Source organism: Schistocerca piceifrons, chromosome 2, assembly GCF_021461385.2.
Source record: "Schistocerca piceifrons isolate TAMUIC-IGC-003096 chromosome 2, iqSchPice1.1, whole genome shotgun sequence".
Classification (NCBI taxonomy): domain Eukaryota; kingdom Metazoa; phylum Arthropoda; class Insecta; order Orthoptera; family Acrididae; genus Schistocerca; species Schistocerca piceifrons.
Genome location: NC_060139.1, coordinates 604,953,122 through 604,970,199, shown reverse-complemented (window position 1 = coordinate 604,970,199; position 17,078 = coordinate 604,953,122). Strand labels below are relative to the sequence as shown.

Genomic DNA, 17,078 nt, shown 5'->3' with positions numbered 1-17,078 from the left:
GCTAACTAACCTAAGGACATCACACACATCCATGCCCGAAGGAGGATTCGAACCTGCGACCGTAGCGGTCGCGCGGTTCCAGACTGAAGCGCCTAGAACCGCTCGGCCACACCGGTCGGCATCTAAATATCACTAGATGGGATTTCCCTGGCGATAGCCATAGCGGAGGAGCTGGCGGTCGAAATTTATGAAGTGTTGATTTCAACATGAGGAGCGCGCAAGTCGTTTCTTTGAGGGAGAGTTATTCTGTTTACTGCACTGACGACCATCTAAGGGGTGCTTCTTTACCGAAGAATGCTTGAGTCGAATTTCTGTTCCTGGCCAGTGAGCAAACAGAAATCTCGGCTCGTGTTCTGTCTTGCACTGGAATAATTTCCGGTCTAGGAGGTGGCGGACGGCATACTGCGTTCACTAATGAGGCAGAGAATTGCAGGGACGCCATGTGCATCATCTGCGCAGCGGTCAGCGCCACCACTAGCGTATCATCGGCGCAGTACAACTGCTCTCCGTACTTAAACAGGTGATATGCGTTCTCCAGTTTGGCGATAGGGAAGCAGTCACAGTACATGTGTTGAGTTCCATTTCCTGGCCCACTCAGGTTTTTGTTGAAAGTTCCAGTCGGGTTGTAGGTTCTCTGTTTCTCAGCACTAATCAGTATGAGCCAACTTTGGGTCCGTCTAATAACGGGGAGGGAGGGTGTCCTAAAGTCAAATATACGCGTCGCCAATCTCGAAATTACATATAGGTTAGAATTCGATATTGTGTGTTTTATATTTGTACTTTTTTGCATTCTACATGTTTCTTAAGAAGAAACAAGTTATAGTGTCTCGCTATAATTCATTCGAGTAGCAACCCAGTGAGAATGATTGGTTTGATGTGTTAATTTGAACTAAAGCACAACTCGATACTTCGTTTTATGGAAATCCCTATTTGTAGTTTGCCAACGGGAGGGTGAGGTTAATCGTTTATAGGCGTGAGAATTCCACTGCGGACACAACACCAGGCAGCCACACATACACACGCTATGTGTTATACACATCGAGGGTTTACAACCTCTGCTGACAGCTTTCTCCACATTCGCGTCTCCCTCAAGCCTCAGTCCGCAGGTATCGGCTGAAATCTGAATCCTTCGGTGAAATAGCATATCGTCGGTGAAGAAACAGTACTGTGTCACGGAATATTTGTCGATTTCGCCTTTGTTCAGTCAACTGATCCTTGACTCTCGGCTTAGCTGCTCTTACCGCCATAACGCCGAATTTTTAGCTATTTACAAGGGAAATGAACTAGAACAATGTAGCGTTTGTGAAATAGCGAAAAAGTAAAGGGAACACCCCGTGACTACAACAGAATGAAACAGTCCGTGACTAGACTGTTCTGGGTGTGGTAAACAACACCGTGTCAACCTAAAAGTGCGGGAAGCCACAGAACACTGTTATTGCTTACCACGTATCTCGCAGTTTTCAAATGCGATTCCTTGCGAGTAACTTCACTTCATAAAAAAGGACAGCATGGTACAAGACTATCTGTTTACTGGGAAGAAATTGTTCCTTGGCTGAAATCAACGTATGGAAACGGAGATTCCTTCCTCAGAATGACAGCAGTAAGAAAACTATTTTGTTATTTACCTCGCATTAACAGCAGTCCGTTAAAAGTATGGAAACTGTTAGTACCACAAGTGTTTGATTATTATGTAAATCAAAACGCCGCACTTCACTCATTCTGTGCCTTAGTTATAACTGCCAAAATTTTTAGAATACCCACTTATTTGTAGGATTATAGGTTCTCCTGTAAACCCAGAACGAATAACAGGTAAGAACAGTACTAACAGTAAAGTTACATGCACAAAAGACGAATTAATTTTGTATGTGTGGTTCTCCGTAACTTTGCCTGGATCATATAACGACGAAAGTAATTTTTCTTGTCGTTATTATTAATGACGTTATTGATATCGTCTTTATTGTAAACATGTGAATTTGAGCTTCAATTTTGATTACGTTTATTTACTATTTTTTTTTTGTCTAGAAATCCTCAAATTAAACACCAGTCACAGTTGCCATTGCATATGAGAGTACATCTCCACGCTCACTGCTACACATTGATGCTGATTGTGCACAAATTAATTCAGATAATTTACTGGAAAATGACGGAAACAATTATGTGGAAATGGAAGGCCAAGAATTTGATAGTGACTTTAGCAGATACAGGTAAAGGAAGTAAAGGAAGCCACGAAGACTGAGGAGAAACGCCAACATAGTTCTGAGAATGCGTGAACAAGCATATATTGAATATAAAAACGTCGAAGCAGAAAAATTACTTTTAATAATCCAAGATAGTCACGAACATTAGGTCCGGCCTTTTGTTGAAGATGTGTGAGAAATACGTTCATAGTAAGTGTCTAGAAGTATGTGCGGTATTTAATACATTCGGGTAAACGATGCCATAGGATCAGAGGGAGATTGACGTAATCCGTCTGGTGGACAAAATTCAAACCAAACGTCCAGGGAAGATAGCTGGCGAAACTAGGAAAAGAGGCACGTTGATTTATCATCTCAGAACTGAGGTGGGAAAACTTGAAAAGTCAATAACCATGGGTTTAACGAAAGAACCATCAGATATGACAGGTTAATTCCACGTATTTTCGAATAAACAAACCAAGATCTAAGTTCAGAGACTCTTCATACAATAATCCTTAGGCTGCCTCCCAAAAGTGTCATCGCATTGCTGCACGAAATCCTCCTCAAACTCAGTCTTGATGCTATTCTACATTGCAAACAATATCTGTATGGACTCTAGAATAAAAAATACAAAATGAAGAAGCTTTCACCTTTAGGTCGAGACACATTAGCTTATTTTCCACCAATGCGACTTGTGTTGTAGTTACAGGCTCGGAAACTTGACCGAAAACATGTGGAAGCTGTACACATAACGAGACGAACAGACAAAGCTGCACATAGGAAGCGAAGAGGCACAAAATCATCTACATAAGAAAGATGCCCAGCGGAAGCTGTTCGGGGAACACGTTGGAATTACAGGCCGTCAAAGTAGCTTCGTTTTTAAATGCAAGTGCAGTTTATTATAACACAAAGTTGATAGTTCACAACTTAACACCGTGTAATTTAGAGAACCTTGTTAGTGGTTCGAGGGAACGGAAGGATGCATCAAGTTTGCCTTACACCAGAAAAGAAACGCGTTACGCAGGAGGCTTTGGAGGATGTTCATACTCAGATGGAGTGTGACTTTGTTCGCAGTTCTATCGAGAGCAAGCTTAAACGACGTGAAGTTACTCTTGCTAGCCAGCGTGCCCTGATATATAAAAACGCGAGAAAAAAGCTACGACCTTACGAAGTCCATTACCTAGATTACTCGTTTTTCACTATGGAGAGAAAAGTTTGTGGCTATATGACTCAATTAGACTTCGAAGAGCTGTAAGGAATGAGACCGCAGTTATGGACTTGTGGGCGATACAGTACCGTACAGCAGTTTTTATTTGTTACAAGTGCACATTTATCGAAGTGTGACAAGAAATACTACGACGCCGGAGCAAAATTTATGCTAGACTTTGCTTCCTAGAGACCATACGAAGAAAGACTGAAAATCAAAAAGGCCAAATCGAATCATTTACAAAATCTTAAAATTGTTCTTCCTAAGAATTTGCGCTCCAATTGTGACAACATCTCATAAGAATGAGTCTTGCGAAAACCCTGTGTTCGTGACTGAAGTTAACTGCATCATAACTAGTCTTGATGCAGAAAAATGTTGGACTAAAAATCTACGCAACGGAATTATTAATGCTATGGAACATCTCGGTTCTAGCAGTTAATCTTAAGGTCGGAAATACGCATTTTACCATCGAAATATATGAGGTATGACCAAGGAGAGACTCTGTACTCGAATCAAATATATAATTTAAGTGAATTCTTTAGTTTATTACAAAAAGGCATGAGAATGAACAACCATCTGAAAAAGTCATGAGACAACGAAAATTACATGTACAGGATATTTTAATTATGAGAAGTAGGTGATTGAAGTTTCTCTTGGTAAAGTTACTTGGTGAAGGCAGGAATTAGCTCTTGATCACATACCTGAGTTTGCGAAATTTAACTCTCCCTGCCAACACATCAATTACAGTGATTCTTTTTCTGATGAGAGAAACCAAGAAGCTTATGCAACTGAGAACCCGCTGACAAAGTGGGAAAGTGAATCCGAACACTATTCTGAACTTCTAGTATAAGACAGTCCCAACATGTCGAAGATGCAAACTGTGCTCACCATTACCGTTAGCGCGATATGGGTAGATCTATGACGCCATATCTGGCTGCCATCAACTACGCTGTAGGGACTCAAACATTGGACACCACTCTGCTAAGTGAGTCACCTGTTCCAGACGACAGTGAATGCTGTGGAATAATGATGCGTTCGGCGCCATGACAAAGAGACGTAGTCCCAATTATCTAGTGAGAAAAAGAACTGACTGCTCACTTATTCCTGCCAAGAATCTCGGCAAACTGTTCTCTTCAATCACCCTACCCGCCAATGGTGTAATTGTTTCCTTACAACAAAATCTACAGCAAGAAGAGGCGAACTGTTAAAAATCAATAACCTCGCTTTATTCCTCATTTTTACTGAAAACTTCGCACGACTTGCTACGTTCTCCTGACGTCACATCAATTTCACCAATCGGTGCTCTCTCAAGCAGGGTCGCTGGAAGAGCCTAAAAATACTGTGTTATAGACTTTCTGTCGAATCTGCAGAATCTTAGGAGCTTGTAACATATTATAGATATTTTACAGGGTTTTTAAGACAGCTGAGAGATGTTTATCAGCTGATCGTACCTTTCTGAGCATGTCATAGGCGCCATCATCCGGAAAGAATACTTTCAGCTTGGCCATCCAAAATGGGTACGTGCAATGAACCACACAATAAGCTGTACGCCAATATGGCGCTAGCCGAGGTGACTTTCCCCCTGGCAACACGAGGGTAGCTTCCACTAGTCGAACCCCCAGCTAGCAGTTCTTCAAAGGGCGCACTTCCTCGGCTATCGTTGAACCAGTTACGGCGTCCACTCTTGCGACTCTCCTGCCCAATATCCTCAGTAAGTCTTACTGCTAAATGCTAAGACTCATCCGCTGTAATGATGGAAAAACAAGGAGCCTTGCGTCGCCCCCATCGGGCTCGGCGATGCTTCAAACACAAAACAAGCAGAATGAGATTTTCACTCTGCAGCGGAGTGTGCGCTGATATTAAACTTCCTGGCAGATTAAAACTGTGTGACGGACCGAGACTCGAACTCGGGACGAGATAATGACAGAACTAAAACTGTGAGGACGGGACGTGAGTCGTGCCTGGGTAGCTCAGACGGTAGAGCACTTGCCCACGAAAGGCAAAGGTCCCGAGTTCGAGTCTCGGTCCGGCACACAGTTTTAATCTGACAGGAAGTTTCACAACACAAGCAAAAAGAAAGCTAGTCTCATAAGTTCGTGTGAGGTGGGTTAAAGATGTCTCATTGGCACCAAATATCATCACACCTACGCCACCTTGAACGTGTCACATAACGGGAAGGCCGCCATCCTCTGCCCCTTACTCACATCTCGATGGCCGCCACCTACGTGCAGCCCTGGCATTGTTATACGATGTAGAACGGCCAGAGTATGGTCCATAGAAAGCAGTGAAATGACTTCACCTGTAACGCAACGGATGTGAAGAGAGGAAACATATTTACTTACGGAATCGCAATAGCAAATTCATCCTCCATTCACACACGCACACACACACACACACACACACACACACACACACACACATTAGCGAAAATAGAGCGGTCTAGGGGTAGCGTCTTTGATTCATAATCAAAACGTCTTCGGTCCCGGGTTCGATCCCCACCAGTGCCTAAATTTTGATAAATAATCAGCAATGGCGGCTGAAGACTTCCGGCGTAAGAAGTCAGCCTCATTCTGCCAACGGCCTTGTCAAAGAGGGCGGAGGAGCGGATAGAGGTTCAGAGCACTCTCTTGTCCTAGGGGTGGGAAATTGCCCCTAAAGGCGGAAGAATCAGCAATGATCAACGACATGAGGATGCAGAAGGCAATGGAAACCACTGCATTAAAGACACGTAACGTGTATCCACAGGACATGTGGCCTGTAATTGAAGAAGTGTCATGATGATCACTCCATTGGCAATTCCGGAATAGTCCCCCATTCGGATCTCCGGGAGGGGACTGCCAAGGGGGAGGTTACCATGAGAAAAAGATTGAATAATCAACGAAAGGATAACGTTCTACAAGTCGGGGCGTGCAATGTCAGATGCTTGAACGTGGTAGGGAAACTAGAAAATCTGAAAAGGGAAATGCAAAGGCTCAATCTAGATATAGTAGGGGTCAGTGAAGTGAAGTGGAAGGAAGACAAGGATTTCTGGTCAGATGAGTATCGGGTAATATCAACAGCAGCAGAAAATGGTATAACAGGTGTAGGATTCGTTATGAATAGGAAGGTAGGGCAGAGGGTGTGTTACTGTGAACAGTTCAGTGACCGGGTTGTTCTAATCAGAATCGACAGCAGACCAACACCGACAACGATAGTTCAGGTATACATGCCGACGTCGCAAGCTGAAGATGAACAGATAGAGAAAGTGTATGAGGATATTGAAAGGGTAATGCAGTATGCAAAGGGGGACGAAAATCTAATAGTCATGGGCGACTGGAATGCACTTGTAGGGGAAGGAGTAGAAGAAAAGGTTAAAGGAGAATATGGGCTTGGGACAACGAATGAAAGAGGAGAAAGACTAATTGAGTTCTGTAACAAGTTTCAGTTAGTAATAGCGAATACCCTGTTCAAGAATCACAAGAGGAGGAGGTATACTTGGAAAAGGCCGGGAGATACGGGAAGATTTCAATTAGATTACATCATGGTCAGACAGAGATTCCGAAATCAGATACTGGATTGTAAAGCTTAACCAGGAGCAGATATAGACTCAGATCACAATATAGTAGTGATGAAGAGTAGGCTGAAGTTCAAGACATTAGTCAGGAAGAACCAATACGCAAAGAAGTGGGATACGGAGGTACTAAGGAATGACGAGATACGTTTGAAGTTCTCTAACGCTATAGATACAGCAATAAGGAATAGCGCAGTAGGCAGTACAGTTGTAGAGGAATGGACATCTCTAAAAAGGGCCATCACAGAAGTTGGGAAGGAAAACATAGGTACAAAGAAGATAGCTGCGAAGAAACCATGGGTAACAGAAGAAATACTTCAGTTGATTGATGAAAGGAGGAAGTACAAACATGTTCCGGGAAAAACAGGAATACAGAAATACAAGTCGCTGAGGAATGAAATAAATAGGAAGTGCAGGGAAGCTAAGGCGAAATGGCTACAGGAAAAATGTGAAGACATCGAAAAAGATATGATTGCCGGAAGGACAGACTCAGCATACAGGAAAGTCAAAACAACCTTTGGTGACATTAAAAGCAACGGTGGTAACATTATGAGTGCAACGGGAATTCCATTGTTAAATGCAGAGGAGAGAGCATATAGGAGGAAAGAATTCATTGAAAGCCTCTATGAGGGTGAAGATTTGTCTGATGTGATAGAAGAAGAAACAGGAGTCGATTTAGAAGAGATAGGGGATCCGGTATTAGAATCGGAATTTAAAAGAGCTTTGGAGGACTTACGGTCTAATAAGGCAGAAGGGATAGACAACATTCCATCAGAATTTCAAAAATCATTGGGGGAAGTGGCAACAAAATGACTATTCACGTTGGTGTGTAAAATATATGAGTCTGGCGATATACCATCTGACTTTCCGAAAAATATCATCCACACAATTCCGAAGACGGCAAGAGCTGACAAGTGCGAGAATTATCGCACAATCAGCTTAACAGCTCATGCATCGAAGCTGCTTACAAGAATAATATACAGAAGAATGGAAAAGAAAATTGAGAATGCGCTAGGTGACGATCAGTTCGGCTTTAGGAAAAGTAGAGGGACGAGAGAGGCAATTCTGACGTTACGGCTAATAATGGAAGCAAGGCTAAATAAAAATCAGGACACTTTCATAGGATTTGTCGACCTGGAAAAAGCGTTCGACAATATAAAATGGTGCAAGCTGTTCGAGATTCTGAAAAAAGTAGGGGTAAGCTATAGGGAGAGACGGGTCATATACAATATGTACAACAACTAAGAGGGAATAATAAGAGTGGACGATCAAAAACGAAGTGCTCGTATTAAGAAGGGTGTAAGACAAGGCTGTAGCCTTTCCCCCCTACTCTTCAATCTGTACATCGAGGAAGCAATGATGGAAATAAAAGAAAGGTTCAGGAGTGGAATTAAAATACAAGATGAAAGGATATCAATGATACGATTCGCTGATGACATTGCAATCCTGAGTGAAAGTGGAGAAGAATTAAGTGATCTGCTGAACGGAATGAACAGTCTAATGAGTACACAGTATGGTTTGAGAGTAAATCGGAGAAAGACGAAGGTAATGAGAAGTAGTAGAAATGAGAACAGCGAGAAACTTAACATCAGGATTGATGGTCATGAAGTCAATGAAGTTAAGGAATTCTGCTACCTAGGCAGTAAAATAACTAATGACGGACGGAGAAACGAGGACATCAAAAGTAGACTCGCTATGGCAAAAAAGGCATTTCTGGCCAAGAGAACTCTACTAATATCAAATACCGGCCTTAATTTGAGGAAGGAATTTCTGAGGATGTACGTCTGGAGTACAGCATTGTATGGTAGTGAAACATGGACTGTGGGAAAACCGGAACAGAAGAGAATCGAAGCATTTGAGATGTGGTGCTATAGACGAATGTTGAAAATTTGGTGGACTGATAAGGTAAGGAATGAGGAGGTTCTACGCAGAATCGGAGAGGAAAGAAATATGTGGAAAACACTGATAAGGAGAAGGGACAGGATGATATGACATCTGATAAGACATGAGGGAATGACTTCCATGGTACAAGAGGGAGCTGTAGAGGGCAAAAACTGTAGAGGAAGACAGGGATCGGAATACGTCAAGTAAATAATTGAGGACGTAGGTTGCAAGTGCTACTCTGAGATGAAGAAGTTAGCACAGGAAAGGAATTCGTGGCGGGCCGCATCAAACCAGTCAGTAGACTGATGACCGAAAAAAAAACAGCACTAATAGCAACAGGCGGAAAAGAAGGTAATAAAATAAGCTGCTTAGTACGAATCAGCGTTCAACATTAAATATTAATTATCTCTATATAAGGACAAAGCATTACCAAACTTTGGAGCTGAGCGTCTCTTCCAGAACTAGCCCATTTGTGCAACAATGAGAAAAATAAGCGACCGAGAGTAGTCCAAGGAACTGCAGTGGCTTCTGCCTCAGATAATCAGAGAAAAAGATTGTAGACCTAAAGCATGAGAGCCAGGAGATGATTACAACACCGATTTTACAGAATGCGACTATAATTTTTCTTACTGCTGCTGCTGTTTCAAGGCTAAAGAAATATTCTGAGACGTTCTGCATTGTTTGTATCAATGGAGTGGCTGTATTGAAGACAGTGATGGTAGCTTTAAAACAGTTACGAAAAAAAATGTTTTAGGGTGTTTCGAAAACATCCACATATGTAGGGTTTAATGCCCGAAGTTTCTGTATGAATTACTGTGGTCATCGTGTCATGTTGAAACAGTACGGTCACTCACATCTCCCAGGGCACACAACTGCTACCAGCCCACTAGCGTAACCACTGGACTCTCTTCTGGGGAAACGAATCTGTTGAAGTGCACACACGGGCTGCAGGCTTTTAAGTAATTCGTAGTCACGCAAACCACGCAAGCGTGTAAACTACCCGCGCGCATAACGCTGCTGCGAAATAAACACCATGTTCATTTTACTTGACAAACCGCGTAAATACAAACTAAAAATAAGAACAAGAAACATCAGTACTCTCCGTATTTAATGTGTGACCTAACATGTAAATAAATATTTGAAATGCTTAATAAGTTCTAGCTGTCGTCGGAAGTCATGGAATTGCTATGTTCTTCTACCGACGGAATATTCCATAAATATTGAAATTTGATTAATTTTTCGGTTGGAGTGCTTGATAAAACTTGAAGTAGTTTCAGCTATTGGAGTAGTCCATCAATCGTATTGTATTCTCAAAGTATACTGAAACAGTAGTGTAAATTTCATCAGCATTTGTAGAATAAATAAATACCCCAGAGGAAGTATCTCGTACTTGCTTATGCGGTCTGGTGTAATAGAAATTTGATGACCGCCTATTCAAGAAGTATTTTACTGCCGAGTTATTAAAGGTCTTCTCCTGTATAAGGAATGAGACAGAACTACTACAGTGACAGAAAATTTATGCATTCGTAATTAGCTCAGATAGCAATTCAACTGACTTAATATTGTTTTCTCTAGAATCGTCAGGCTCAAGTAAGTCTTGATTTTCTCAGTGCGTTTGCATTTCAGTTCTTCCCTATTCCCCTGCGTTATTACTCCCTTGTAACCGTCTTCCGGTCAGCATCTCATTAAACAAAAACACAAGTAATGCATAGGTACGGTTAAATAAATCCTGAATGAGATTATTGTACCTAATTTTATCTAAAGATATTTGTATATATATCAAAACTGAATTAGTGGATAAATTTCCTCGAGTACTTCTGTCAAGGTGAAACCTTCACAAACATTTTAGGTAAAATTAGATACTTATATTTATTTATTTACTGTTTGCTTGGAGCGAAATTAATGGATCTGCCCGAATTCCGATGGTTACTCCCTGCTTCAAATTAAGTACACCTTCAGTCGCGGCATCCAACCATAAAATGAAGGGATACGAAGAGGGAAGGAGTAGTACAGCCGTATAAAGGAAAAACGAAAATGGGTTTATATCACTTGGATGACAGCGCATTGTAACAGCCAAGACACAGAGTTACAAGCAAAGGCCGAGCCATTCATATGATTATACAGCACAGTCTCGCGGTGGTACGAATTGATTAAATCGGTGCAGGAACCTCGATAACGTATTGACACTCACGTCCATTTGCCTGAAACGTGCAACATTGTTATTGACATTGTGGTTGGAGTCAACAAATGGCGAAATAATTAAAAATGTTGCACATACTCTTCTATGCGTGTAGGTGTAGCTAATTAAAAAGAGCAATACTTATGTAACGTTGGAGAAGACGTAGTTGCGACATTTTATTATGGTTAACGTTAGCTGTGAGTTCCGTTCATTATGATAATTAGAGATCGAATAAAATAACTTCCTGACTGACAAATGGCACTGGAGGAGTGGAGTGTTGCCAGGGTGGAGGATGTCCCATTAAAATAAAACAAGCAACACAACAAAGACTGGCGCCCGAGACGGAACTACAACTGGCTGGCGGCTGGCCATTACCCCTCATTCGCTGAGACGTCACTCACAAAGTTATTTGAAACCAGGTGCACGGCTTACCTGCTCCATGATGTTGTGTGCGCCCCAACAGTAGAGGAACACCTGAGCTCCGGGTGTCGGCAGGTAAGACGCGCACTTGAACACAGCGCTTATGTCTGGATTCTGCAAACGAAAGTTGCTGGTATCAGTTATCGGAGTCAGGAGCTTCCACTGTCAGAGTAGGGTAGCAACAATAATTTTAGTATTTTCTACAGTTGCGTGCAGGTGAACAAAAGTTTAAACATTAACTTGATAACCAAACTTAAAACTGTTCCCAATTTATGTGCCCTTTAAGGTTCTATAAGTTGACAGGTTGCCAGTAAATATCAATGTTTTCAAAACATATCGTACTTAATAAATTGCACCAAAGCCGATTTGTACATTTGCTACTGAATGTACAGGTCTTCGTGTGATGTAGAAGGAAAATAAACACGTTTTATTGATCTCTCAGGGAATAGTTATACGGCTGATCTTTTCGAGAAGACAGCAGACGTCATTTCTATACGCGTACTGCTGCACTAGTGGTAACTGCACTGTGTTTGCCATGATGTGCAAGTAACTTATTATTGATATGATCATAATGGGCCCCACCCATATCTCCTTGCGGCCTGCGTCCACTGAGAGTTAAGAGCTGTTAGTAATAGTATTTACATGATTTAGTGTTATATACACCATACAGTGATTAGATGATTCTGTGTGGTGGAACTTTTCGCATGTTACTGTCCAGCACTGAACTGTTGAATGATCTGCTTCAACTCAGATGCTAAACGAAGACATTCATCCACACATTGGCCACTACAACTGCTCCCAATGACGGATCCAGTCCTCACATGCCGAGCGAGTTGATCCAGTTGTAACGCACTGGTCCGGTACTTGGGACGACGGCGATGCAGAAAGACATCCAGCCATAGAAATTTAGGTATCCCAGACCTCCCTAAATTGTTTATATCAACCATCTTTATCTTTGCCTAATCACTGCTTTTCTGCTTTTGTACCATCTCCTATACCTCTTCGTCGACGGACGTTAGAAAACAAATCATCCTTCTTGGTTCCAACATATGGCATTTCAGAGACAGAACGTTCATGCGTTTACTCCGATGCCGATGTCGTCGTAAGAAATTGCGTTGACGTCTCACGTTTCGTCCAACATGTACGCAAGGTCGTGTACTATATATGGGCTGAAAATATCACGGCCATCAGTCATGCCGTGCTGGTCTCCGTAATAAAAATCGTCCACTGTAACAATTCGTTCGTCATAGATCTTCCACTATTTTGCGTTTGTTGGTTTCACAGTCTCTGAAATCATAATATCTTATTTCTTCATGTCACACGCTGAATATTAACACATCTATTCTGAGTGACCACCTTCTGTATTGTGAAGAAAGTAACAAATTTTATATCTATACTTACAAATTGTAAACCGCCCTACAATGCGGAGGATATATACTATACTATCACTATCGTCCCCCCACCCCATATCTCCTTCTCTAGTCTAAACTTGACGTTCTCTGTAGAAACTTGAACGAATCTGGTTTCATCGCCACTGAAATTCTCGAGAGGTAAGTAAAAGGACGTCTCTTTTCCAAATCTGTGGTGTCGTAACTTCAACAATAACGTCTCTGTGATGCAAAACGGCTCATTTGTAATGTTACTAAGTGGAGTTACAGTTATACATGTGTCTCTCCTTATCCTGATACAAATATAATGATTTTGTCTGTTGAGACTCTCAATGTCACGAACAGTATCAAAAATCGCCCTAACGGAAGTTATGTGAGCTTCCTTATTTATGGATGAATTAATTTCTTCTTGGAATTTTTCCAAGGAATTTCAAGACGACATCTGGATTTTTCATAACTTGTTTCATGTGGTCTTGCCACCCTCAATCGCCCCTACTAGTTATTTGAGTGTTATGCCTGTTAGCCTGTGACTTATCACAAACGGCGTAATGCAAGAATAATTGCTCTTCCACGCTCAAATGAAGTCTTCCGTCCTAGTCCACATTCAGTACTATCCAAGTGATGCTGGCAGTGAAATAAATTTGGTTCTCCTAAAAGTATCAAGACCGACAAGGACAACGTCATTTTATTGACAAATGAGATGACAGGTAGTATGTGATAAATTCAGACCAAATGGAACACTCATGTCACAGTAAAAGTTGCCAGAACAGTCGCGTCAATATGCAACGTACCCCCAGATGGTGCCACACACGTATGTACTTCCCATGAAAACGATCAAAAGGTGCCAAAATGCATCCTGCGGTAGACTGTCCAAGCACCTCGCTCCTTTTTCTGCAATTTGGCACTGATACTTACAGACGAGTTAAGTTCACGTTTATTCATGATCAATTGGTGAGAGATATCATGATCTTGATGGCCAGGGTAGTTGTCTTAGACCACGAAGAGCACATTGCTTCGCACCACAAATGTCTTGCTGAAAAAGCACATCACCTCCCTGTCGAGGAAATGGCAGTAGCCATTGTGCAATGTAGCGGGCACCGGTTACTTTACCATGCAGAAACACCAAATGTGACCGTGAGTTGTAACTGATGGCTCAACACATGATGAAACCTTGGATGGGACCTGTTTGTCGCGGGCGAATGCGCCCTGGAATAGGCAGCTCCACAAGTCAATGCCATACATCTGTATGTCCACCAACCCTTACAGACAGAGTGCAACAGAGTGCCATTGCCCTCTCCACTCGACTCTTTCACGACGCCAGAGTACCCACACTTGGCGTTGTCGAGATGTCAGTTGTAGCCTGGGGAGAGGCATTTGTGATCTTAATACTGCTGCAAGCAGACGCTACCTTATGATCCCTCATGACACAAAAGTTGCAACATATTCCCTAGATAACGTTCGATAGGACACCACTGCTTGGACCATGCGGTGCCCTTGATGTGTGTCTGTATTAGGCTTAGGTCCACAACCTGATATACAGGTTTGGGAATGTTCCACAGACCGCACTTGAAAGCAGCGACGCGTCATTGACACGCTGTGTTGAGCACATATGGCAATCCGTCGATACGTCTGTCCAGCTTACTGCAAGCCCACACTGCGACACAGTTTACTTGGCTGAAGCTGTTCAACAGGATCACATACTAGTCGGGGGAATGAACTTTGCAAACACTGTTCATCTCTAACGTCGGTGCACCTCCTGCCTTCAGAGTCAAAACAGATCGCGCACCGACAGGCCTCGAAGGCGCCATCTGATCACCGGTGAGTGTGACAGATGAATCGGTAACAGTACAACCCTTCCGTATGAACATATTGTCTAATGGTGCCACTGAACACCATCTTTGAGGGTGCGGCAAATTTTCTGACAATGGATTTCAAGGAGATGATACAAAATCTAGAATGAACTAGATGAAGTTCTAATATGCATTGGATTGGTATGTTAATGAGAACTTACGTATGTCTCTTGGAACAGTGTCACGCAAGCAGCCAACACACTGAATACGAACTGTGTAAGAGCAATGGGATTCATGACACTCTCCAGGTACTTCACAAACCTGCGAACAGAAAAATCCATTATAATAATTCTCTAGTGATGCTTGACATTGTGAGGGAGGAGAAAGCGGTCTTCATGTAATGTAGTAAATAAAAAGAATGAATGTAAAAAGCTTTTTATGCCCAGCCCACAAGTTTCAGTATACAATTAAAACACGGTGACTAGTTTCCGTTGTTTTCTAAAATCTTCAGATAGTTCAGATCGTAAAAAAGCAGTGTATGTTCATTGAAAAACATCATTAGCTGCAGGCGTGCAATGAAATGTATTCGGATGATGGGCCAACAAAACAATGAGAGTATGTAGTTAAAAACTTACAACCTGGCTCGCTCATGAGGACGTTTTTACCTACGTACTGTCATAGTAATTTGACCCCTACTAAAAATAAATTTCACTGCACGACTAACATTAAATACGATTTTTTCAGTGCCTTTTTACAATTCGAACGATATAAAGATGGTTGTATAAAACAACCAAAACTAGCCATCGTGATTTAAGTGTATACTGAAAATGATGGACGAGGCATAAAAAGTTTTTTACCTTAAAAATTTTTTGTTTAATAAATAGAACAGTGGATAATGTATTGTTATACTGAGTCATCAGCATATTCTCGTTATCAGCCTACCCTAAGATTTTCTGGTGGGTCTCTATGCAGAGACACAGTTCTTTGTACATTGCTTCGTGCGCTTCATTGTCATCGTAGCCGTGGCGAACCTCAGACACGTCAGCAATCGTGGATGCGTCACGTAATCTAATATCAGTAATGCGATAAACTAGCAGTTTCAGCTGAAGTGTGACGTGGACCATGATGACCGCGAAGAAACAGTCCAAGCCGGTGCTGATGAAGATGAAGAAGAAGGAAGAAATGTCCTGCAGAAGAAACGAAGTTTCGTAAACAGGAAAACTGGTCCGATTAATCCAGTAATGAAGCTGTATGAAGGGCAGTTTATGACTGTGAGGCTCCACGATGAGCGGCATGGGGAACCATATGACACACAGCAGTGCGATATAGGCGTAGACGGCGAGCGGGAGGCGATAAGCGACTTTCAGCGAGTCGCGGGAGATGGCCGCCATGCCGTCGTCAACCTCGCAGTGTGTCTGCTGCAAGGCGGCGAGGTTGTCCGTGAGGCGGACGAGTGCGCAGTAGCGGCGGTGGTTCCTCAGGAAGTGCGTCATCTTCAGGATGCCGCTGAAGACGGTGAAGGTGTTGGAGAAGGCCATGGTGAGCTCCTGCAGGTCGCCCCAGCTGGAGTAGACGCCGAGCGCGATCTGCGAAAAGTTGCCGACTCCAAGTGCGAACACAGTGGCGCTGAAGGCGTGGAAACGCCAGGAACCGGGCAGCGGCCACATGCCGTGGAAGTTCAGCTGTCGCAGGCTGTGTTTCAGTACCGAGCTGGATGCGTAGTCGCGCGTCAGCGGCGCGTCGCTGTAGCCCTCGTATCCGCTGGCACCGGCGTTCATTTTGTGCGTCGCGCGGCTTCAGCTGAGGTCTCTCTTACTGACAGGTGGAACGCGCCACCAGCAGAGTGGCGTCACGCGGGAGCCGCGATGAATCTCAGCACTCACGTGCGGTGTGACCGCCCAGGGATCTAACGTTGTCCCGATGTCTCCTACTCTTTGTATCTCGACCTGTGTATTCAGTATTGAAGGGAGTCTTCATGAGCAACGTGTCCTTTCAATTTCACCTCCGAACTGCAGGGAGACCAAACAGAATGACGGAGCAGTTCGGAATGTAATTACACACAAACTGATGCCGGGCCATCCTCGTGGTCGTCTTATGAAAATCCAGCTGGGTTAGTAATACGCTTTTAAATGATAGATCGACGAAAAGGACAGACACTGTATTAAAAATATGAGACGTTGTCACAATTGACCCTCGTGCACGGAAAGCAGATGAATATTTCCGCACGACTTTGCTTTCAAGATACGGCTGTCCTCTCAAAGAAAAACAAGTGTGGTGTGTTCTACCATTCATTTTCGTCTCTGGTGAGCTTTTTCAACAGAGCAGGAATGGACGAATTTCATTTCATTACTTATCAGTTACGCTGGTTTTTACTTATTGCAATTAGAAGTACGTAGGTTATAAATTTGTGACATGAAAGTTATTATGAAATATTTCATAAACTATGACGCCTTAAGTATACAACCGCTTTTCCGAGGATCGTGATA

General features: G+C 42.7%; 1 protein-coding gene across 1 annotated transcript in view; it reads right to left on the bottom strand.

Moving 5' to 3' along the window:
• LOC124775652 (odorant receptor Or2-like) overlaps positions 1-16,370 on the bottom strand; it is a 37,572-nt gene extending 21,202 nt beyond the window's left edge. The window contains exons 1-3 of the mRNA XM_047250479.1: positions 15,535-16,370; positions 14,814-14,913; positions 11,427-11,528 (exon numbers count right to left, since the gene is read on the bottom strand). Coding sequence (XP_047106435.1) covers positions 11,427-11,528; positions 14,814-14,913; positions 15,535-16,370 — 1,038 coding nt within the window. The remainder of the gene's footprint in view (positions 1-11,426; positions 11,529-14,813; positions 14,914-15,534) is intronic.
• Positions 16,371-17,078: the final 708 nt, after the last annotated feature.